Source organism: Callithrix jacchus, chromosome 10 (assembly GCF_049354715.1).
Source record: "Callithrix jacchus isolate 240 chromosome 10, calJac240_pri, whole genome shotgun sequence".
Classification (NCBI taxonomy): Eukaryota; Metazoa; Chordata; class Mammalia; order Primates; family Cebidae; genus Callithrix; species Callithrix jacchus.
Window position 1 is genome coordinate 5,596,037 of NC_133511.1, and position 22,340 is coordinate 5,618,376.

At 34.5% G+C, this 22,340-nt stretch overlaps 1 protein-coding gene across 16 annotated transcripts in view; it reads left to right on the forward strand.

Moving 5' to 3' along the window:
- Positions 1–22,340, forward strand: part of GRIA4 (glutamate ionotropic receptor AMPA type subunit 4) — a 395,452-nt gene that overhangs the window by 141,018 nt on the left and 232,094 nt on the right. For all 16 annotated transcript variants that reach the window (XR_013522976.1, XR_013522974.1, XR_013522977.1 and 13 more), the window contains exon 3: positions 10,559–10,798. Coding sequence is in view for 6 of the 16 variants with exons in the window: in XM_009006706.6 (XP_009004954.1) it covers positions 10,559–10,798 (240 nt within the window). In the remaining 10 variants the exon portion in view is untranslated. The remainder of the gene's footprint in view (positions 1–10,558; positions 10,799–22,340) is intronic.

Here is a 22,340-nt window from a genome sequence, read left to right on the forward strand (position 1 = left end):
TACTTGTTGGTTTGTATGTCTTTTTCAGCCAAATCTCCACAGACAGGTAAGATTTCCTCCAGTCAGCCTTCCCTCCACTCCACCCTCTGAGAAATATCCATTCCCTGTGCTTCCCGGTTCCCTCTGACTGTCCGTTATTATATTCACCATGTTGAATTATCAGTTTATAGCCCTGTCTTATCCACTAGACTATGAAACTCATCTTAGTGGGAATACTATTTTGTATTTTCTTTGAAGTGTTTAACACAGTGAGTGAAATAAACTAGGAAGTATATAAACATATTTGAATAAAAGAATGAGTGTTAGTGTTAAATCCACCTTTTTAATTTTTTTGGCAGTGCATTCTTTCTACTAAATAAGGAGAAAACACTAATGAGCATACTTTTGATACAACCTTAAACAGTTTGCCCCAAACCAAGAAATAGGTATATTCATGTTGGAAAATGAGTGAATTAGTTATCCAAGTTCAGCTATTTACAAGGGTGGGCAGTTAGCATAAATACCTGAAGTGTCATAGTAGAGGTAATAAAGAGTGGTAAGGCCTGCAGTTTGTTGAGGAATACGTAGGTCACCTCAAAGCCTCCATTCAATTGGGGAAAAAATGTGGCCATCAAATAAAGCTTCTCTAGATTCATGGCTTCAGGTTGGTGAACCCTGCTGCAAGATGTACTATAAAAACCTATAGCTTCTTTTACCTTAGCTCAGAAAATGATGACATTTAGACAGATGTACCCTGTACATCACATACAAATTGGACAATACTAAGGAAATTCAATGAGTTTCAGCAGCTTTTTCTTTTTTGTTCCACTCTCTTCCCATTGCCTGTGTCCAGTGTAACCATATGTTATATGTTACACTGTTAATTTAGAGACAGCTTTCTAATAGTGCTTCTAATTTTTATTGATCCCTTCATAACGACATTTTTCACCTTCAGGTTCCAATCTTGTTTCTGTTGCTATGGATACAGTACATTTCAAAGGGAATAAGTAAACCTTTTAATACATGAAAAACTTTTTAAAGTCCTATTCTCTAGTTGACTAAATATGAAGAAAATACAAACTCGGAAGAGAGACTTTTAAAATGTTAGATAAATTTCTGTAACCTCTCTTTTCTGGTACTAATAACGTTTTCTTCCAAAATGTGAATAATAGTAAAAAATAATAATAATAATCATAGTAATAAATGAGGTTATATATGTTAAAGTTCATTATAAAGTTCTTTATGAAACATCTGTGTAAAGTAATATGTTTGTTTGTATCATCGTTTGTATTTAAATCTTCTGTCTACCTATCCTAACCCTTCTTGGTAGCAACAAGGGCTAGGAAGATTATTACTCAAGGTAGCAGACTTTTACAAAGCTAATAACTTGAGCCAGTTTGCCAAATTGGAGCAGAAGAATGGGTTTAGTTCTTGAGTTTCCATCTCTGTAATAATGGCTACCTTGTAGAAGAGGTAAAGTAGCAGATAAACACAAAACATCTACCATATCTGCACCAACTAATCCAAAAGAAGAAACACAGAAATGCAATTCTAAGCCAAAATAACCAGCACAATGCCATTAATTCACGATCCTCATAAGTCTACCTGTAACTGTTGTACAAACTTGTCTCAAATGCCTTCTTCATTTTATCTGTAAAATATAGTTTCTATCTAGTTCACATGTTGTTCTAGTTACCATTTACATTACTTGTATTAGTAAAATATCACTAATATGAGGAGGACTTTCATAATCATAGCCGTCAGGAACGGGACCTGTGGAGCCCAGTCTACATTGAGACTTTTGTTCTGCTCAACCTGGTTTTAACCTTGTTCTTAGCTTATCTCACTGATGTGCTTAAGAATGTAAACATTTTGTAGCCTCTTCTTTATTAGCTTGCCTGCTTCTCCTCCATGTTCTGCTGACTATTATTTTTCCTGTGGATGTACTGACTCAACACATCCTATTTCTGGTAACTATAATTAATATATTTCCCTCTTCCAAAATTAGTAGAGTTTTTAAATTAATACTACCAAAAAATATTGCTATAAGTATATTTTCATTAACATTTATGTGATATGTTTGCTACATGTCATGTCTAATAATAATTACAAATATATATATGTGGGCATGCATTTGTGTGTGTGTATATGTGTGTGTATAGTAGGTGGGAAAAAGATAAGCAATTGTATTACAATATTATTACAATATCCTAGTAATGAAGTAATAAATATTCTGAGAGATTTATAACATATGAGATCCTATAAAATGATATTATTCCTAAAAATATAGTTGTTATTTTTTTATTTACTTGTTCATTCAGAAAATATAGCCCTTGGGAATGTAAGATAAGAATCTCAAGAAAATGATGGCTATTGTCAGAGACAGATAACATCAAAAATAATTATAACAAATACTGTTATAAAAATTCAGGGGTTTTTTTTTAGAAATGCACAGAGTATTATGACAAAAAAGAGGAAAGGTTGTTAATTCAGTTTAAAGGAATCAGGGAAAGTTTGCTGAAAATGAAATTTCTGCACTATCAGGATTGACAAGTCACAGAAAAAGCTAAAATATTTTAAGGATTATGCCAAACATAAAGTTGGATAAATTCTGACCTTAGGACAAAGGCAGCAAAGACCTAAGTTTCATAGGTTACAGATTCTATAACATGAGCATAATTATTAAGAACAGTTAGAAGTATTAGGTTTTTATAATTGGTAATTTTTTCAAATGCATAGTGAGTCTACAGGAAAGTATGGTTAGGAAGAATCAATATTGTGAAAATGGCCATACTTCCCAAAGTAATTTATAGATTCAATACTATCCCCATCAAGAAAGTCTGAGACTTTCTTCTCGGAATTGGAATAAAACACCTTAAACTTCATATGGAACCAAAAAAGAGCCCACATACCGAAGACAATCCTAAGCAAAAAAAACTCAAGCAAACAAAGCTGGAGGCATCACACTACCTGACTTCAAACTATATTACAAGGCTACTGTAACCAAAACAGCATGGTACTGTTACCAAAACAGAGATATGGACCAATGGAACAGAACAGAGGACTCAGGAAGAACACCACACAACTACAATCATCTGATCTTTGACAAATCTGAGAAAAACAAGCAATGGGTAAAGGATTCCCTATTTAATAAATGGTGTTGGGAAAACAGGCTAGCTATATGCAGAAAGCTGAAACTGGATCCCTTCTTTACACCTTACACAAAAATTAAGTCTAAATGGATGAAAATTTAAACATGAGACCTAACACCATAAAAACTCTACAAGAAAATCTAGGCAATACCATTCGGGACATAGACGTGGGCAAGGACGTCATGACCAAAACACCAAAAGCAATGGCAACAAAAGCCAAAACAGACAAATGAGATCTAATTAAACTTAACAGCTTCTGCAAAGCAAAAGAAAGTATCATCGCAGTGAACCAGCAACCAAAAGAATAGGAAAAAAATTTTGCCGTCTACCCATCTGACAAAGGGCTAATATCCAGAATCTATAGAGAACCTAATTTTACAAGAAAAAAACAACCCCATCAAAAAGTGGGCAAAGGAGATGAGCAGACACTTTTCAAAAGAAGACATTTATGCAGCCAAAAAACATATGAAAAAAAGCTCATCATCAGTGGTCATTAGAGAAATGCAAATCAAAACCACATTGAGATATCACCTCATGCCAGTAAGAATGGTGATCATTAAAAAATCAGGAGACAACAGATACTGGAGAGGATGTGGAGAAATAGGAATGCTTTTACACTGTTGGTGGGTGTGTAAATTAGTTCAACCATTGTGGAAGACAGTGTGGTGATTCCTCAAGGATCTAGAAATAGAAATACCATTTGACCCAGCAATCTCATTACTGGGTATATACCCAAAGGGTTGTAAATCATTCTATTATAAAGACTCATGCAAACGTATGTTTATTGCCGCACTGTTTACAATAGCAAGGACTTGGAACCAACCCAAATGCCCATCAATGATAGACTGGATAAAGAAAATGTGGCACATAGACATGATGGAATACTATGCAGCCATAAAAAATGATGAGGTCATGTCCTTTGCAGGGACATGAATGAAACTGGAAACCATCATTCTCAGCAAATGGACACAAGAACAGAAATAAACACTGCATGTTCTCACTCATAGGTGGGTGTTGAACAATGAGAACACAGGGACACAGGGAGGGGAACATCACACACCAGGGCCTGGGAGTTGGGGGTTAGGGGGGAATAGCAGGGGGTGGAGGGATTGGGGAGGGATAGCATTAAGAGAAACACCTAATGTAGATGATAGGGCCAAACCATCACCATGGCATGTATGTAACAAGCCTGCACAATCTGCACGTGTACTCCAGAACTTAAAGTATAATAAATAAATTTTTTTAAAAAAGATAATATAAAAGGGACAGAACTAGAAGACAGAAAAAATTAGACAAGAGGAGCAGGTACTGTAGTTTCCCTTGGGGAGGTTTACCTGGAAAAATGATTCACAAGGCCTTGAACCAACAACTGGCAAAAACCTGGAAATGAGATCACCATAAAAACAAGGATTTGTAAAGGCTACAACATCAGTGAGAAAGTAGATGTAGAAAAACAAAAAACAAACCTGTTCCCCGGCTCAAAGAGAAATCCTGGGAACTTCCTGTCTTCCCTTGAGTTCTGCATAAAAAATAATAGACTCCCATGAGAATTTTTACATTTTTGTCTGCTCTCATGTGAACTTTCTGTTCAAATTTACACTATCATCAATTTCTAGGAACTCATAAACTAAGAAATTCATAGACACGTGTACACATAAACACACACACATCACTTACAAAGACATATTAGAATGATTGGGATAAGTAAATGCAAAATCACCTTGGAGAAATTTTTCTCTGAAACAGCCTTCTTAAATTCTCACAGATAGAACTTTGCTGAAAATTAGTTCATGATTCAAAATTATAAAACAAATATGTTGACAATCCACTTTAAATACAAATTAAAATACAAAATAGTATCAAATTACCAAGGATTTTAGGCAATAGATATGTTTGATAGAGGAAATGAAATGTTTAAAATGACCAAACACATGTGGTACTATAATACCGGACAACAGTAACACGTATGACAGGAGGGCAATGTCTAACGTTAAAGTGCTTAAATGTCTGTGTATTATTCAGATGGAGTATGGAGATATTTACTAATGTAAAAATTTTATGTCAAGTATGAATATAAAACATGAGCAACAACTGAAAGAATAAATATACAATATAGAAAATTAATAAAAGTTGACAAACCCAATAGGTAGTGTACTTTTGGGAGAGATGTATATTAGTCTAAACTTGTGGGGAGAAATTTGGTGATACTGATCAAAACCAAAAAGATTTATGCACCTTATTTTCTAATTTCACTTCCAGCAATATATCCCAGTGAATAGCCAGATATACATGAAATGGTTGTCATAAGAGCATGTTATCACTACCAAAAATTAAAATCAACCAAAAATGCTCAATATTAAGCCCAACCAAAATGCTCAGTATTAAGAAATTTTAAAAAATAAATTTTGGCACATACCTCAAACAATATTTATTGATAAACATGTCTACAAAATATTATTGATCTTACTATGGGTAGGCACACTCCTAAGTACTGTACACATATATTTTACCTGTTAGTTATTATTGCCTAACAAACCATCTCAAACTGAATGGCTTAAAATAACAATGATTTCTTCTGCTCATGATTTTACATTTGAGATAAGGCTTAATCTCTACTTCAAGCAACATTGGCTGGGGCATTTCTAAGATTATCTATTCCTTATGCCGTTAAGTTTGTTCTGGCAGTCAGCTTGGAACTTAGATATGGCTGAGGTATTGGTTCCTTTCTATGTGGGCCTCATTGTATCACCTGGACTTCCTCGCAGCATAGTGGTTGAGTAAAAGAAGTTTGTATATCCCCAGAGAATGAGAATGATGTTCTCAGAAGTCACATAGAATCACTTTTGTGATACTTTGATACTCAAGGCAGTCTCAAAGTCAACCCCGGGTTCAAACCACAGGAAAGACTCCAATTCTGAATGGGGAAGTAGCACAGTTCTAGAAGACAATGTGAAAAAGAAAGAAAACCATTGCAACCATTTCTCAGAAAATTCACTGAGGCACAGAAGTGACAAAAGACAATTAGGTGCATAGATCTGGAGTTCAAGAGAAAGATTTGAAGTGGGTAGTACAGTGTGGGGGATCATGAGAACATAGATGATAATTAAAGCCACAGAATTAGATGATTTTTACTTAGGAGATGTATTTAGAAAAGGTGAATAGAGAAAGAATTTTAAGGTGCACCAACTTTAATGGAACAGGATAAAAGAAGTGTTCAAAGACACTAAGGAATGCCCAGACAGAACAGAGAGAGAGCACAGTTATGGTGTTAGGAATGCAAAGCAAAGAAGCATTTGAAAGAAGTATCTAAATGTGTTGAGCATACCAAGGACTTCCAGTAAGGTAAGAGCTAAACGCTAAGATTTAGGATGTAGTTCATCACTACCAAAGTTGAAGAGACTAGTTTTGATGGTTGGAAAATGCAGAAGCCAGATGAATTGAAAAGACTGAGCAGAAGACTCCTTCAACTATATGGCTGTGAAAGAGCAGAGAGATAGAAAGCATGAGGTCAGGAAGGTTCTTTGCTTTATGAAAGAAAAGACTTGAGCTTTTTTTAAAAGCAGTTAGAGGAACTCCTTAAGAGGTGGAAAACTGAAGATACAGGAGAAAGAGAAAGGCCATAGATAGAAGAAAGAACTGTGCTCTTCCTTACCATGCTGCAATTGTCAGTAAAATTCAGCACATCTCTTGGATTGATGTCCCACAACTTGAGAAACACTGAGCTAAAGCCATCTCCTTTGATTTGTATGTGACATAGAACTACAAATCATCACAAATTATACAACAATTTGACTTAGCTTGGCATCTGGATTTTGGCATCTGGAATGAAATTGGGAAGGTACTTGATGAGAAGACTTATTTTATTAGTTGACACAATCAGGTAAAAAATGGAAGCGTATCATGTGTTTATTTTACATCTTTATAGAATACATGATCCAAGTGATGTCATTAGTGAAACAACACAGAAAATGCACTTAAAATTATGTCTTAATTATTTCATTTCAAGTCTTATTCTGATTAGTGTTTGTATCTCAAAATATAGATCAATCTAATATCATTGCATGTATTTAGTGGCTAAGCATTAATTCTTATTTATTTTGCCATTTTATGAAAACATAAAAATTTACATTTTCCTTTTTATGTATTCTGAACACATTCACATTCAGCTTAGTTTACTTTCATTAATTTCTGTTTGAATTTATTTATATAATCTAAGAAGTTTCATCATTTGAATAATTATTTATATGCTAAGCAACAATAGATAAGATTCAGCCAAGCAAAATTTTGATTCAAGACTGTTTCCAAAGCTAGATTATAATACTATGTATGGAAATAACTATATTTTAAAATCTGAATCTATTGAACCAAATAAAATATACTGTCAAGGTATCATACTAATATCATAACATTGAATATTTGACTGAAAATCTATACTCATACATACAACACCCAATAACCCACACCTGCCAAGCCTATGATCTAGATAAAATAGAAAAAATAAATGTTAAAAGAATAAGACTACAGCTATAAATTTGCAAAGGGAAAGTAAAATGTGAGTGACAGAATACATCAGAAGCAAATTTATTAGCCTGAGACTACAGTTTCGAAGTTATATATGAATAGAGGAAGAACGACAGACAACTCTGAAAAGGAGAATAAATAGATACGTATGATGATGCAAATGAGTATGAAAGCAGAGAAAAGACAATACAATATCAGAAAATATTGTTTATTGAGGTCCAGTAGAAAAAAGTAAAACATTAAATCGTATAGTGAGTACTAGAATAGTGAAAAATCATAAATATAATAGAAATAAAGAGTAGATGGGCTTTATGCATAGTGCAATTGTTTTTTAGTGTTAGCAGTATAATACTCTTTGCACATAAAGTTTTATAGAGTTAATTGCTCAATATTTAAAATAGGTGAAAGCAGAGGTGCTCTTGGATTTTTGTGAGGGTAGGAGGGAGGGCTACCAAGAAAAGGGGTCTAGCATTGCTCACCCAATGCTATCTCATCAAAAGTTTTCATATAAACCTACATGAGTACTTCTAGGGAATTTATGGGGTTACTAGAAAAACACAATTCAGAAGCCAAAGCTTGAAAATAGTATGGTTTTAAAGCATACTTTAAAAGATGATGTAAATATTCACTATATGCACGAGTAAGTGCATGACTGGTAAATCGTATTTGTTTACATTTTCTAGACAAGTATTAAAATTTGTGTTTAGTTTCAGCACCAAACTAAAAAGCCAGGATCTTAGATTTGAATTCTACAGCTCAATTTATTTTTTTCACTAAAGTAAAATAAAAATTAATTGACCCAGATTATTTGTCATGTAAAGCTTGAGAGTTGGCCCTCAGTTTTTAAGAAAATCAGTACAACAAAAAAATGTGTGCGGGGTGCTGTGGCTCACACTTGTAATCTCAGCATTTTGGTAGGCTGAGGCAGGTGGATCACAAGGTCAGGAGTTAGAGACCAGTCTGGCCAACATAGTGAAACGCTGTCTCTAATAAAAATACAAAAAATTAGCTGGGTGTGGTAGTGTGTGCCTGTAATCGCGGGTACTCAGTAGGCTGAGGCAGGAGAATCGCGTGAACCCGGGAGGTGGAGGTTGCAGTGAGCCGAGGTCGCGTCATTGCACTCTAGCCTGGGCGACAGTGCCAGCCTGTGACTCAAAGAAAAAAAAAAGAAAAATGAAAACATGAAGGAGCTAACTCCAGGTTCTACTGGTGTTAAATGTGCACCACTTAAATACTTGCATCCAAAGCCTTGGTGGAACACTTACTGATAAGGGTCTGATGCAGCCACTTGATTTATTAGATCACTTAAGTACTAAGAATTGAGTTAAACTTAAGATGCCCAAAGGTTAAATTAGACTGTACCTATGTCTTGCAAGAAAATTACAGCCTGTCACACTGTCAGAACAAGCCTTCAACATTGGTCAGTCTTCTTGTAGGATCAAACGCTAGTTCCTGGGTGAGCATAGAATTAGTTGATGGTTCTTCCTTGATAGAATTTCTTTATAAACCCTAATATTATATCTATCAAAATAAATGGTATTTCCATTTAAAATTTGAATACCTCCTTTCTTGGTTTTGAATCAACTGTAGTATTTTATCCACTAAGACTCTGACTGTCTTATTAAAATGTAAAACTTTTTAATTACATAAGTGCATATAGACCTGTGTTAAAATCTGCGACTTACTAATCACCTCCTGTGTCCTCATAGCATAGCACTTTTACATAATCTCATTTGATTCTTGCCATATTATGTATTCATAGCTAATGCAAGTAAAATTAGTAACTGAAATCAGAAAACATAAAAATTTTATAGACCTAAACACTTCTCAAGCTAGCTACATAAGCCAAGACGACATAGGACTGTTAGCCATACATCATAAACTGTAAGAATTTGGAATTCAAACAGGCTTTCTTTATGGCATAAACAAAGAAAATATCTCCTTTGTAGGTTTCTGTTCCTTAAAATATAAATTAGAAAAAGTCACTCACTCCAGTTTGGACCGTAAATTAGTTCTGTCAAAAAAGTGATAAAAACATGATTAGAAAAGAATTTTGAGAAGAATCTTTTTCTATTTATACTATTGCCTCATGGCTGTAGTAGCAACTGGAAGCATGAACCAAGAAAGGCAAGTGAGGCTGTGTGTCTGTTTCCCTTGGGTCCTCTTACTTTATTTGGCTTGGTTCTGTTGAGTTTTGGAATTGCTATGTCTTAACTTTTCGATCCACCTAGAACAGGTGCAGCTGGCCCCAATGCACTAAGCCTCTCAAATATGCCAAAAATGACTTTCTAACTGCCTAGAATCTGTTTTCAAACATGATTCAGGGAGAATCTAAGATTGTGATTAAAATGAAATTGCCAGAGCAAGCAAACAAACAAAAAGTAACAATTTAGACAGAGTGAAAAATACAGTCCAATTCAAGAATAGGAAGTATATGCTTACAGTTTAGGCAGGAGGGCAAACAAGGTATTATAAATGTTCCTTCAATTAATACTCAAAAATTTCAAACATAACATTGTTATGTTTTTGCATGTAAGAAGAAAATACAAAAAACAACTTTGGATTTGTCACACGTAAAGTTCTCTAGCATAGGATTTGCCACATTATCATGGAAGGCCATGTATTATTTTATTTTAGTCAAATTTCCCTTTAATGAAATCGGCTTCTTAATGCAGAATTTTAATTCAGATCCACTTCACTCAATACAGGGCTTTGAGTACAAACACAATAATTCATTAATCGATTGTGCAATTATTTGTTCACTTTGCTTTTACTCTTTATCTTATATTCCTGACAGAGCTAAGGATTCAGTGATTTTTATTTTTTTAATTTTCTAGAATGTAGACTTTAAAGTCAACAATTTTAGCTTGCTAACAGTTTGTGATGTTTTCTTCTTGTTGTTTCAGTCTGTTCCCAGTATTCTAGAGGAGTATTTGCCATTTTTGGACTCTATGATAAGAGGTCGGTCCATACCTTGACCTCATTCTGCAGCGCCTTACATATCTCCCTCATCACACCAAGTTTCCCTACTGAGGGGGAGAGCCAGTTTGTGCTGCAGCTAAGACCTTCATTACGAGGAGCACTCTTGAGTCTCTTGGATCATTACGAATGGAACTGTTTTGTCTTCCTATACGACACAGACAGGGGTGAGTCCAGTTTCTTTATCTCCATCAGCAAAACTCTAATGTTCATTGTGAAATGACCTTATATGACTTGGGATTTTTAGCAAATTGTTTTGATCTCTAATATCACTAAAATCAGAAAATTGTTGATGTGTATTTTTATCTTGACTCTGGGAAAAAAAATTCTAGTTAAACAAGCTTCAGATTGACAAGGTTACTCGTGATCAAACCATGCTCTGTAACTTCACTGAAGTTAAGATAACTATGTGAATAAGAAAAACAAACCAAAGTACTTTTCCTGCTCTCACACAACAATCATCAAAGAATATTTCTTGATCTCTGATCACCAGCATGTGTGGAAGTTGTTCCCATACTTTAGCTAAGTGACCCTCCAGCAGACCCTCCAGAGCATACCTCTACTTCCATTCAATCCTGACATTATCTATCTGGAGTTATTTAGCATCAGATCCCACAGGTTGAAGGCTCAGTCCCCGACAAGACTGCACTTTACTTCGGAAGCCAACTAGCTAGAAATTGGGGTTCCTGTGACCCTTCTCCTTGGGTTCAATTGATTTGCAAGCAAAGATCTCAGTGCTTAGGAAAAACGCTTTACTTTCATTTCCTCCTTTATATAAAGGATATTACAGAGGGTCCAGATGAACAGACAAATGGGAGAAATGGATGGGGAGAGGTGTGGGAAAGGAGTGTGGGGCTTCCATGCCCTTCCCAGGTGAGCCATCCTCCAGGAATCTCCTCATGTTCAGCTATCCGGAAGCCCTCCTACCTTTGTCCTTTTGGTTTTTATGAAAGCTACCTTGTGTAGGCATAACTGATTATATCATTGGCCATTGACCAACTTAACTTTCATGTCCCTCTTTCTTTCCCAGATGTTGGTGTATGGGGCTGAAAGTCCCAAGCCTCTGATCTTGCCTTTGTCTTTTGGTAATAAGCTCCCATCTTGGAGCTATCTAAGGGCCCCCAACCACCAGCTTTCTCATTAGCATACTAGAGACAATCTTCTGTCCCTAGAAATTCCAGGGGTTTTAGTAACTGTAAATCCAGAAACAGAGAGAAAGATCAAATACATATTTCACAATTTCACAATAACTACTTTAAAAAAATTTCTATGATGATATTTTCAGGTAGTTATAACATAAATATGTCACTTTGCTTCAGAGGCAAATTAGTTAATGTTTTGGAACATATTAAAATAATTGAGCCATAATGTTGAGTTTGAAATACAAAACTCTAAGTGAATAATTGAAGGGCCATGACAATGATGATAGAAGTTTGGCAATAAGACTACGTTTGCTGGCAACCTTTCACTTTACCAGTTTGAAAGATTAATAAGTGACCCCTTGTGTGTGGGAGAGACAAGGTGAGTAACTCGCATATTGCATTATTAACAATCCATACGTTTTGTTCAGTGGTTGATATAGCTTTATTTTTCACTGGAGGAACAACTTAAGGAATTCTCATGCATGTTTTCCAATTCTATGTTTTATTTAGTGACTAGAATCATAGCAACATACTATATTTAAAAAATAAACGTTAAGGGACCATCTGTGGGTTCTGTCTTCAGTCCTTTTTTTCTTAAGGTTTAAGAGTCATGAGAAGATAGGAAGTTAAAATAAGGTTGTAATAGGCAGTATTTTAGAATATTCTTCTATCTATAAAATAGGTAAGGATGATAAATAGCCTTTTCTATCTATGAAGTCAGTCTAATAAATATCCTTAAATCTTTTCAAAAGATGTTTCAAACTTTTGAAGAAGATATAATACACCTTCCAGAATCCAAAGTATAATTTCCTATACTCATAGATGAAACCCCATGAAATGAATTCATCTTTATAACTAAAATTTACATTTTTAATTCAGTGTAAACAGTGTCATTTAAGATGTCACACCAACGGTGTTTCTAGTATATAATTTCTATTGGTATTCTTAGTAAATTTCCCTTTCAGAAATAAGCTCAGCAAATTAAATATCATCATCATATTTTCTATAGGTTGCAGCATACTTTAATTCTCATTTGAAATACCAGAATCTGCTTATATTGCCTACTATTATTTGTTATTAGTTAAATATCTAAAGCATCCTAAGGGATAAAATTACATATTCGAGAAAACATCACTCTATTCATTTCTAATTGTTGGAACAATCCTTAAGCAAGAGGGCACTGAATGTTGAATCATAATGTCAATAAATATTTATCAGGATATAGAAGAGATGGTGCTGCCTGTGGTTCATTGTAACATAGCCCAGTTCTCCACCCTCAGCAGAAGATGCTTATTTTATGCCTTATTCTAAAGGAAATACCAGTGGGACCTTGTCTCACTTTTTCTTTATGTCCCTGTATAAATCCATTTCTTGCAAGGAGAGGGTTGTAGGTATCATTCATGCATTGTTGGGGACACAGAAAAGGGATTAAAGTGGCACTTGGCTTTTGTATCCGGTTATGCTTCCAAAGGTCCTGGCTCCTGTATAACAAGTCAGATGCTCCAAACTTGAGTCATTCCCATTACCTCCTACCAAGAGATCTCTCTGCTATAAGCAGAAATATACTGGTTATTTAAAGAATCTTTGTCTCATTAACTTTCTGCCTGCAGAGTCTTAAACCCATCATGGTACAGCCATGACTTCTTCTAATAGTGGTGTCTTGTAAGCCTTTAACCTACTTGCTGGCTTGTTGCGCAAAGCCTACTTTTTGCATGCAGTCATCCTAGAATTCTACTTCTAACCAGTTGATGCAATTTCTAGAATTTCTTAGTTCTCTTCAGTTGTTGCTTCAGAATGAATAACTAGTTCTTTATATTGTCACCTATAGTAATTACCAACTCAACTTCAAAACGACATCTTTATTTCCAGAACCGATTGCCTGAACCAAAAAATAACATGTCAGGGGGCTGTTTCTTGATGTTCAGATAGCTTTCCCTGCCATGACAGCACCATGCTTCCCAGGATTCTTGATCTTAATTGAGCACTTTCAAAGCAGAAGAATAAATTTTTCTCCCTTAGAAATTGTCGTGCTCGTTTTATAAGTTTAAGATCATAAACCTCATTTATTTCCTCTTAGATACTGTGCTTATAATTACGTATTACTCTCACCAATTTAGGTACGAACAGATTAACTCATTATAAACATAGTAAGCCAAGAGTAATTCACATTTTCACATCATAAAGAGAAAAAAGAAGATTTCAAATAATTACACACATCATTAAAATCAAAATATTTAGAAAATAATATACAAAAACCAAGTGTAAAGAAATAAGATACTAAGTGAGATACTATCTTATTTCTTTTGGTGCTTTTTGGTATATTTTGGTACTTTTCTTTCCTTCTGTATTATCATGAACTGATTATCTAAATTTTTTTTTCCATTTTAATTAATTGCCTTAATAAAAGAATTTCTTTACCAACTTGAATGGAGCATTGTTTTCTGGTGCATTATAAATCCATATTTTGGAATGAGATATTTTGTTGGGCTGCTCAGTCATTCTGATATCTAAATCCCAACAGTGCCAAAACACTGTCAAAATACAAGAACTTACTCTGTCATTCCTGGGAGTAGTGTTTTCATGTTGAATTTCAGCAATTAAAGGAATGATCGTCTATTTGCTGTGATAGAGGTCTTATGATCTGTTATGAATTAGCTGTATGAACTTGCCTATGTTGTGCTTTTGGCTGTATCTGTTTTGAAAAAAACTAATTGCATTATATTTAAGGTTTTTTCAAATTATCTTTACGATTTCATTTCATTTTTTAATTCAGATATTCTGTTTCTTACCTGGAAATGGTGAACAGAAGCAGAAAGGTAGCACATGGCATACCTAATCTTATCAGCAGGAAAACCTGCTTCTGTTTATTTGACTACCTCTCAGGGAAGAAAAAAGCATTCATTCATTTATTTATTCAATTTATTCATTTAACATTCAATAAGTATTTATTTTTCAATTTGGATCAGGCACCGTAATAGATACTGAGAAGTCAATGATGAGCAAGACATTACTGAAAATGAATTAACTCCGGTGCTATGACTTCATTAGAAAATACTACACAGCACTGTACTTAACAACCAGAAATCTGCCTTTGACATATAGCCTAATACTTTAAATTTTACTTTGGAACACAACTGCTTTCAAAAAAGATAATTGCCTCTTTTGGAAAAACAATTAGAAAACATCACTTAACTACACACTTTAATGAGATGATAAGTAAAATAGTTCCACCATACCCACACTGCCCAAGAGAACCTTCTGTGATGATGGGATTATTCTATAGTCTGAGTTATAGAATATGCTTATCTCTACCACATGAAACTATTGGGGGTTTAAAATATGACCTTTACAACTGAGGAACTGAATTTTTAGTTTTATTTAACTTTAATAAGTTTAAATTTAAATAGCCATGGCTACCATACTGGACAATTAACACATGTAACCATCGAGCTCATACAAAATAAAATATTTCACTGTGAGTGAAGTAATGTCTTACTGACTCATATTTTACTATAGAAGAACTTATTGAGCAACCTGTGCATAAAACTTTTGCTAATAATTTTCACACTGTGTTGCATATACATTTACATATCTTTTCTTCCCCCAGAAATCTGTTTCTCCAGTAATTACTGTTTATTATTACATTTACACCTTTTTTGTCTAGCATAGTAACCCGTGAGAGGCATGCTATGGAAATCAACTGAATTAATGAATTAATCTAGTGAAGTGCTTGGTAATAGGTATCAAACAATTTTAGGGCCTTAATAACTAATGATATAATTCATTTCTTATTAATAATGTCATATTTTAATAGATCAAATAGCTAATATAACAGCCAAAATGAAAAACTGACTGGGAGAGATGTTACTTGAATTAAGTGTAATTTTCTTATCACAAAAAAATGTTGAGCAGACTTAAAGATAACATTTTTACTTAGACTCAATTAAACTAAATATTTAGAAAATGTTTAAAAATCATCTTATCTGGTAATAGAAAACTTTTAATTTTTTTAATTAAATTAATATGATATCAATTCCTTGAGTGAAAAAGACATCAATTTAAATATGTTTAATATAAGCAATGGATTTTCCCATTTGAAATATACCTTTTCCAAAGGAGTATCTTTTTTACCTGTGTGTATTGCCCAGATGTTTAAATGTTTATGATGTGTTTATGGCCATTCCAAACACCCCACATAATAGGATGAATTTACGATTGAGGGAGAGATGAACAGAATACAAATACGTTTTAAATTTCTGGTAAACATTGCTGGTATTTTACAAAGCTGTTATGAGGGCCAGAAATTTTGATATCACGTCCAGAGTCTGCAATGGCTGACAATGACCTTTTTTTATGTAATCCTGACTCTCTTTAATGCGTAACGCTGTTTTTTGCTCACATCAGTGCTATGAAAACTTGTGGTATTATTTCAGAGGTTCACAAATATCTTGTATCTAATATCTCAATAAATTTTATATTATTATGTAAATTGTTCCTAGGAGAGATGTCTTTGGCAAAGCATAGAGCAGAAAAATTTTCTTTGGTCTGTTTTGTTTTTTGTTAGCATTTTTTTACAAAAACATATTCTGTATATTGTATAACATGTTTTCCGAAGCCTGGGAAATGATGTCCTGGGTGGTAAAATACGCATATGCTGCAATTGCGTACAAAAGCCGATGCAGGAGGTGATGAGGGGATGCAAAGAGTAGTAAGTTTGTGCAGGAAAAGAGATGGATCCTATTATTTTATTTCTACTTTTTGGGTTTTAGTGTATATCTTTTATTTTTCAACGCCTTGAATCGTCTTGCAAAAAATTTAAGATTCGAGTAACAGAAAAAGGAACAAATGAAGAGTAAGAGGCATGAAACACCTTTAAATGACATGCCTTTTATTCCCTCCAAAATAAGTTTCTATAAATCACTCCAGGGAACTCTCCTGTTTTCCTTTTGGGTTCACAACCCCAATACCCTTCTCTTCCTTCGTATTGCATTGTAATAAGAAATATTATTTTGTTCTGTCCCATTTTCTCCTCCTTTCTTAGGAACCTAGAGTACTGAGTAGCTAGGCAACATGATTTCAGGCTCACTGGGAACATCTGTCCTTCTCTTTTACCAGATATGGATGCTGTGATACGTAATTTTATGTTTTAGCTTGACTGTGCCAAGGGATGCCTAGATAGCTGGTAAAACATAGTTTCTGAATGTGTCTGTGAGTTTGCCTCCAGCAGAGCTCAGCACTTGAGGTGGTAGACTGAGTAGATCAGATACTTCTTACTAGTGTAGGTGGGCGTGATCCAATCCATTTGAAGGGCTAAACTGAATGAAAAGTTGGAGGGAGGGTGAATTTGTTCTCTGTTGTTGAGCTGGATCATCAATCTTCTGTCCTTGGACACTGATCCTGTTTCTCAGGTCTTATGCCATTCATCCCCTGAATTTCAGTCCTTAGGACTTGGACTGAGACTTACGTCGTTGGCTCCTCTGGTTCTCAGGCTTTCAGGTTTAGTCTAAAATTTCACCACTGGTTCTACTGAGCTACTGATTATTGGATTTCTCAGCCTCCATTATTGCATGAGCCAATTTCTTACAATAAATCCCTTTTTATGTATCTGTATATATTCTATTTCTTCTGTTTCTCTGGAGACTAATAAGATTCCTGAAAACCCTTAAACCCCAGTTCATAAGTAATATAGGAGGATGACAAGGCAGTTATCTCCAAGGAATATAGCATAATGACATCAGTTCACAACAAATTAAAACTACAGATACCAACTACTTCTTAAAAATGTCTTTGAGATAGAGGTGGAATCAGGAAGATCAGGGGTAACTGTATAACTGTAAATGTATAAACTCCTTATAGTGGGAATTATGACAAACTTGTCAATATTTTGATTGTTAAATGGAAATTTTCTATTTTACATCAAATAGAAACTTTCAGTTCTAAAGCCCAGATATTGTCAGTATAGGACAGTCATAATATTGCAATGTTAAGTGCCTGAATTCAAATACCAGCTTTACCACTTATTACATGTTTGACCTTGGATAATTTCCCTAACATCATGAGACCTCAGTTTTCTAGTCTGAAAAAATAGTATTAATAATCAAATATACTGGGTCACTATGTGTTTCATACAAGGTACTTATAAGTTCCTGGCACTAGTAAAAAATGTATTAACTTATAACTATTGCTCTTTTATTATCTTCATCATCATTAATATGCTAATAATTTATTTTTAAACTCTAATAAATATTTATTATTTTAATATTCTTAACCATGAATCAAGGTGTTTGGTTAATATTTTATGTTATAAAATATAAGATATAAACCTTATATACATTTCTGATTGCTACTGCTAAATTCATGAAGAAACAAATACAAACATAAATTTGTGGTAGCTTATTCTCCTTTTCATTCATAAACATCCCTTCCTCTGATTGCTCCTAAAATGCTGACATTTACTTGGGCTCTGTCTTCAGCTATTTTGACTCTCTAAACTTCTTCAATACAAACTACATATGTCACGTTCTTAATCAGAATGATTTCATGACTTCTCATTACTCTTCATATAAAGTCCAAATTTAAAAGATGCTCCACAATCTGTCTCCTAATTGTTTCTTCCAACTAATTTCAAAGCCCACTTCTCCTGAAACACCAAGATCCAGAGAAAATGGTTTTTCTAAAGACTTTAGCACACAGAGTTCTTCCTCTTGCCTTGACAGCTTTGCAAATGCCATTCCTTCAACCTTTTTCTTGGCTAACCCTTATTCACCATTTGGATCTGAGCATAACTTCCTCTGGAAGTCTTCTTCCACACATTTACCCTCAAGTGAGTTAAAACCCTTTCTGTGTATTCCCATAGCATCTATATTATCTCTCTCAAACACTTTATTCTAACTATTTGTCTAATGATGTCTTTATCATTAGGCGTTTTCATATTTATCATAGTAGGGACTCTGTCTTGCTCATGGAACAAGAATAGTGCCCCCATACAGTCACACTTAATAAATATGAATGAATGAATGAATCACATAGTCTCAATTCCACTTATGTAACAGTGACTTCAAAATCTGTATTTAGAACTCAATCCTCTCCCCTGAGCCATACTCATTTACATAGTAACTATTGGATATCCCATTTGTATCTCAAAACTCATTATTTCAAGAGTGAATTATTGCTTCTTTGGCTCATTGCTTCCTCAATTCTTTTGGTTCATCTTCTATCCTAGAGGGTGGCATGCCCTAGAAATATAGGAGCCTTCTTTACTCCATGTTTTTCCTTCATGCAATCATATCCAACAAATCATTAATCCTGCCAAATGTATATTACCTAAAAATATCCTAAATGCATTTCCTCCTCTGCATTCTAACTACTGCTGCTCTTGCTCTGGGACTCTTCACTCTTGCACGTCAACCAACTTTTCTCCTTGGCCCCAGGACTGCCCTCCTCAAATCCAACTTCTGTGGATTTGCCACAGTGAACTATCTGCTAATACTTTCTTTTTGAAATGTTGTTCCTTAGACATATAATTTTTATTTTCACTAATGTACTTGACAATTTTGTAGCAAGGTTATATTGACCTTCCAGAATAAGATGCAGAATATAACATATTTTTCTGTTTCCCAGATGAGTTTGCATAATGCTCAAATTAGCTTCTTCTCAAAAGTTTAGTAGAACATGTCTTAAATTATTTGTGCATAAACTCTGTAAAAGCTTTTTAACCAATGCTTCAATTTCTTTCCTGATTCTAAGGCCTATTCATGTTTTTTCATTCACTACTTGTGTCCTATTTGTTAAGGTACATAACATGTACTGTTATGAAGTATTCAACGGATTCTGGTCAGAAGAAGGTGTTCTCTGATACTAAGCCTTTAAATTCTTTGGAATTTTTTTTTTTTATGTCTGAGTACATGGTCAATTTTAACAATATTTCATAGGAGCTTTAGAAGAATGTTTATTTCTGATTTTTACCTACAACGTTCTATATAATCACAATGCACAATTAAGGTTGAAATGCAGTGCAAAAACCTATATTGGTGTTACATTTGTTCAAATATTCTACATCTTTATTAAATTTCTGACTGCTCGACCCAATTGAGAAAAGTACAAGGAAATCTCCCACCGTGGTGACAGATTTGTCAATTTCTGACTTTAGTTCTATACATTTTTACTTAATACGGGATATACTTTTATACAAATATTTTGAAATTTTTTGTATCTTCCAGATAAATTGAACAATTTTTAGACTAGGCAATGAACGCCTCTCTTGTTTGTCATGTTTTTGTATTGAGGTCTGTTTTTTTTCTACTTGCATAGCTACTCAATGTTCTCTTTTGGCTCATGTTTGTCAAAGTGTATCTTTTGCCATTTTTTTATTTTCAATTTTCCTGCATCCTTATGTTTTAAGCATATCTCTTTGGCGCCACTATGCACTAGGTACTTTACTATGTCTGTTAACATATTTAATTTTCCAAAAACTCTAAAGGCAAATATAATTATTATCCTGTATTATTCCCGAGTTAATTAACACTTAGAGAGTTTAAATAATTTGCCCAAACTCACATAGCAGTCAGTGGCAGAGCCAGGGCTCAACTACCTCTGTCAATTCAACTCCAATGTGACGGTGAAAAGTAGACATTGACAGCATATAAATAAATGAAAATGCCTGTGTTCTAATAAAGCTCTATTTATCAATATTTTCATTTATTTGTTTCCATATATTTATATATATAAACATTTATTTATATGTTTTCACTGTCATATTTGAAATTTGAATTTCAAATAATGTTTATGTGTCAAAAATGCTACTCTTCTTTTGTCCCACTCTGCTGCCCCAAACATTAAAAAATGTAAAAACAATTCATAGTTTACACTTTATACAAAGACAAGACAAGTGGTGGGCCAGATTTTGCCCATCAGCAGTAGTTTTCAGTATGTGTACAGATTTCTGTGAAAAAAATGCTATAATCTTTAAATATTGTGTGATTGTTTAAAAGGTTAGCCTGTGTTAAATTGAAAAGCAATTTCCCAATTATGTGGATAAGCAGTGTTACCACCCATGCGTGAGCACATATATAACCCCCCCAAGATATCCCTTGCTCATAATCTTTTGAGAAGTCCTAATATTTTATATTTCTTTCATTTATTTGGGACTAAGGCTCACTCTATTGTCCAGGCTGCAGTACAGTGGTGCAATCCTGGCTCACTGCAACCTCTTCTTCCCAGTTTTAAGCGATTCTCATGCCTCAGCCTCCTGAGTAGCTGGGATTACAGGTGCATGCCTAGCTAATTTTTGTATTTTTAGTAGAGACAGGCTTTCACCATGTTGACCAGGCTGGTCTTGAACTGATTACCCACATCAGCTTCCCAAAGTGCTGGGATTACAGGCATGAGCCACCACTCCTAGCCCAAGAAGTCTTAATATTTAAAGTATAAATTGATAAATTTTTGTTTAAAGTCAAGTAATAAAGTTTCTGACAGTTGTTTTCTGTGTGGTTTTGTCTCTAATTAGTGAGTGAATAGAATATCCTTCTGATTCACCACAATATTAGCCAAATCTGTATCCTATATAGTATTTATCTGTTTTGGAAATATGTACTTGCCACAGGTGTTTTTGTTTTTGTTTTAGTTTTGAGCATTTTTTGTGTCATAGATTGATACGGTTTGGCTCTGTCTCCCCACCCAAATCTCACCTTGAATTTTAATAAGCCCCTCATGTTGTGGGAGGGACCTGGTGAGAGGCAGTGAATCATGGGGATGAGTTTTGTCCATGCTGTTCTCAGATAGTGAATAAGTCTCATGAGATCTGATGGATTTACAAAGAAAAGTTTCCCTGCACATGCTCTCTAGCCTCCTGCCATATAAGACATCCCCTGATCTTCTGCCATGATTGGGAGGCCTCTCCAGCCATGTGGAACTGTGAGTCAATTAAACCCCTTTCCTTTATTAATTACCCAGTGTCAGGTATGTCTTTATTAGCAGCGTGAGAACAGGCTAATACATAGATGAATTGTTTAATTCATCTTAACAGATTATACAATAGCAAAATGGCGTAAAGGGGTTTTTGAAATCAATGTCAGAGATGCAATTGTTGAATCATATTGAGGAGCCATGTTTCAGTGCTTGGTTGGTTTATACATGGTACTAACCTAAGTTGAGTAAGAGATACAAAATAAAAATGTGACATGGGTAAATATTGGGTTCAAAGTGGCAGGAGAGTTTAATACTCTTTGAAGAAGGAAAAGAAGGGTCTCAAGAAACGTTATTTTCTAGAAGAAATGGGAGTGAGAGAAGAGAGCACTCCAAGTTGAGCAAGTGGCAGAAACCAAATCAAGGAGGTGAAAAAGTTCATGGAGATTTGCAGAGGGTAAGAAGTCTGGTTTGATTAAAACCTTTTGCACATGGGAAGTGCAGGGAGGTGGACGTTGGCAATGTTAGTGTGATGACAATGTTTCATTAAGATTTCACTAGGGTTCTGTGTTGGCTCTGTACCACTGTATATTTAATCTATTTTTTTAAGTCTGAAATGTCTTTGGGAAGCTGGGGCAGGTGGATCATGAGGTCAAGAGATCGA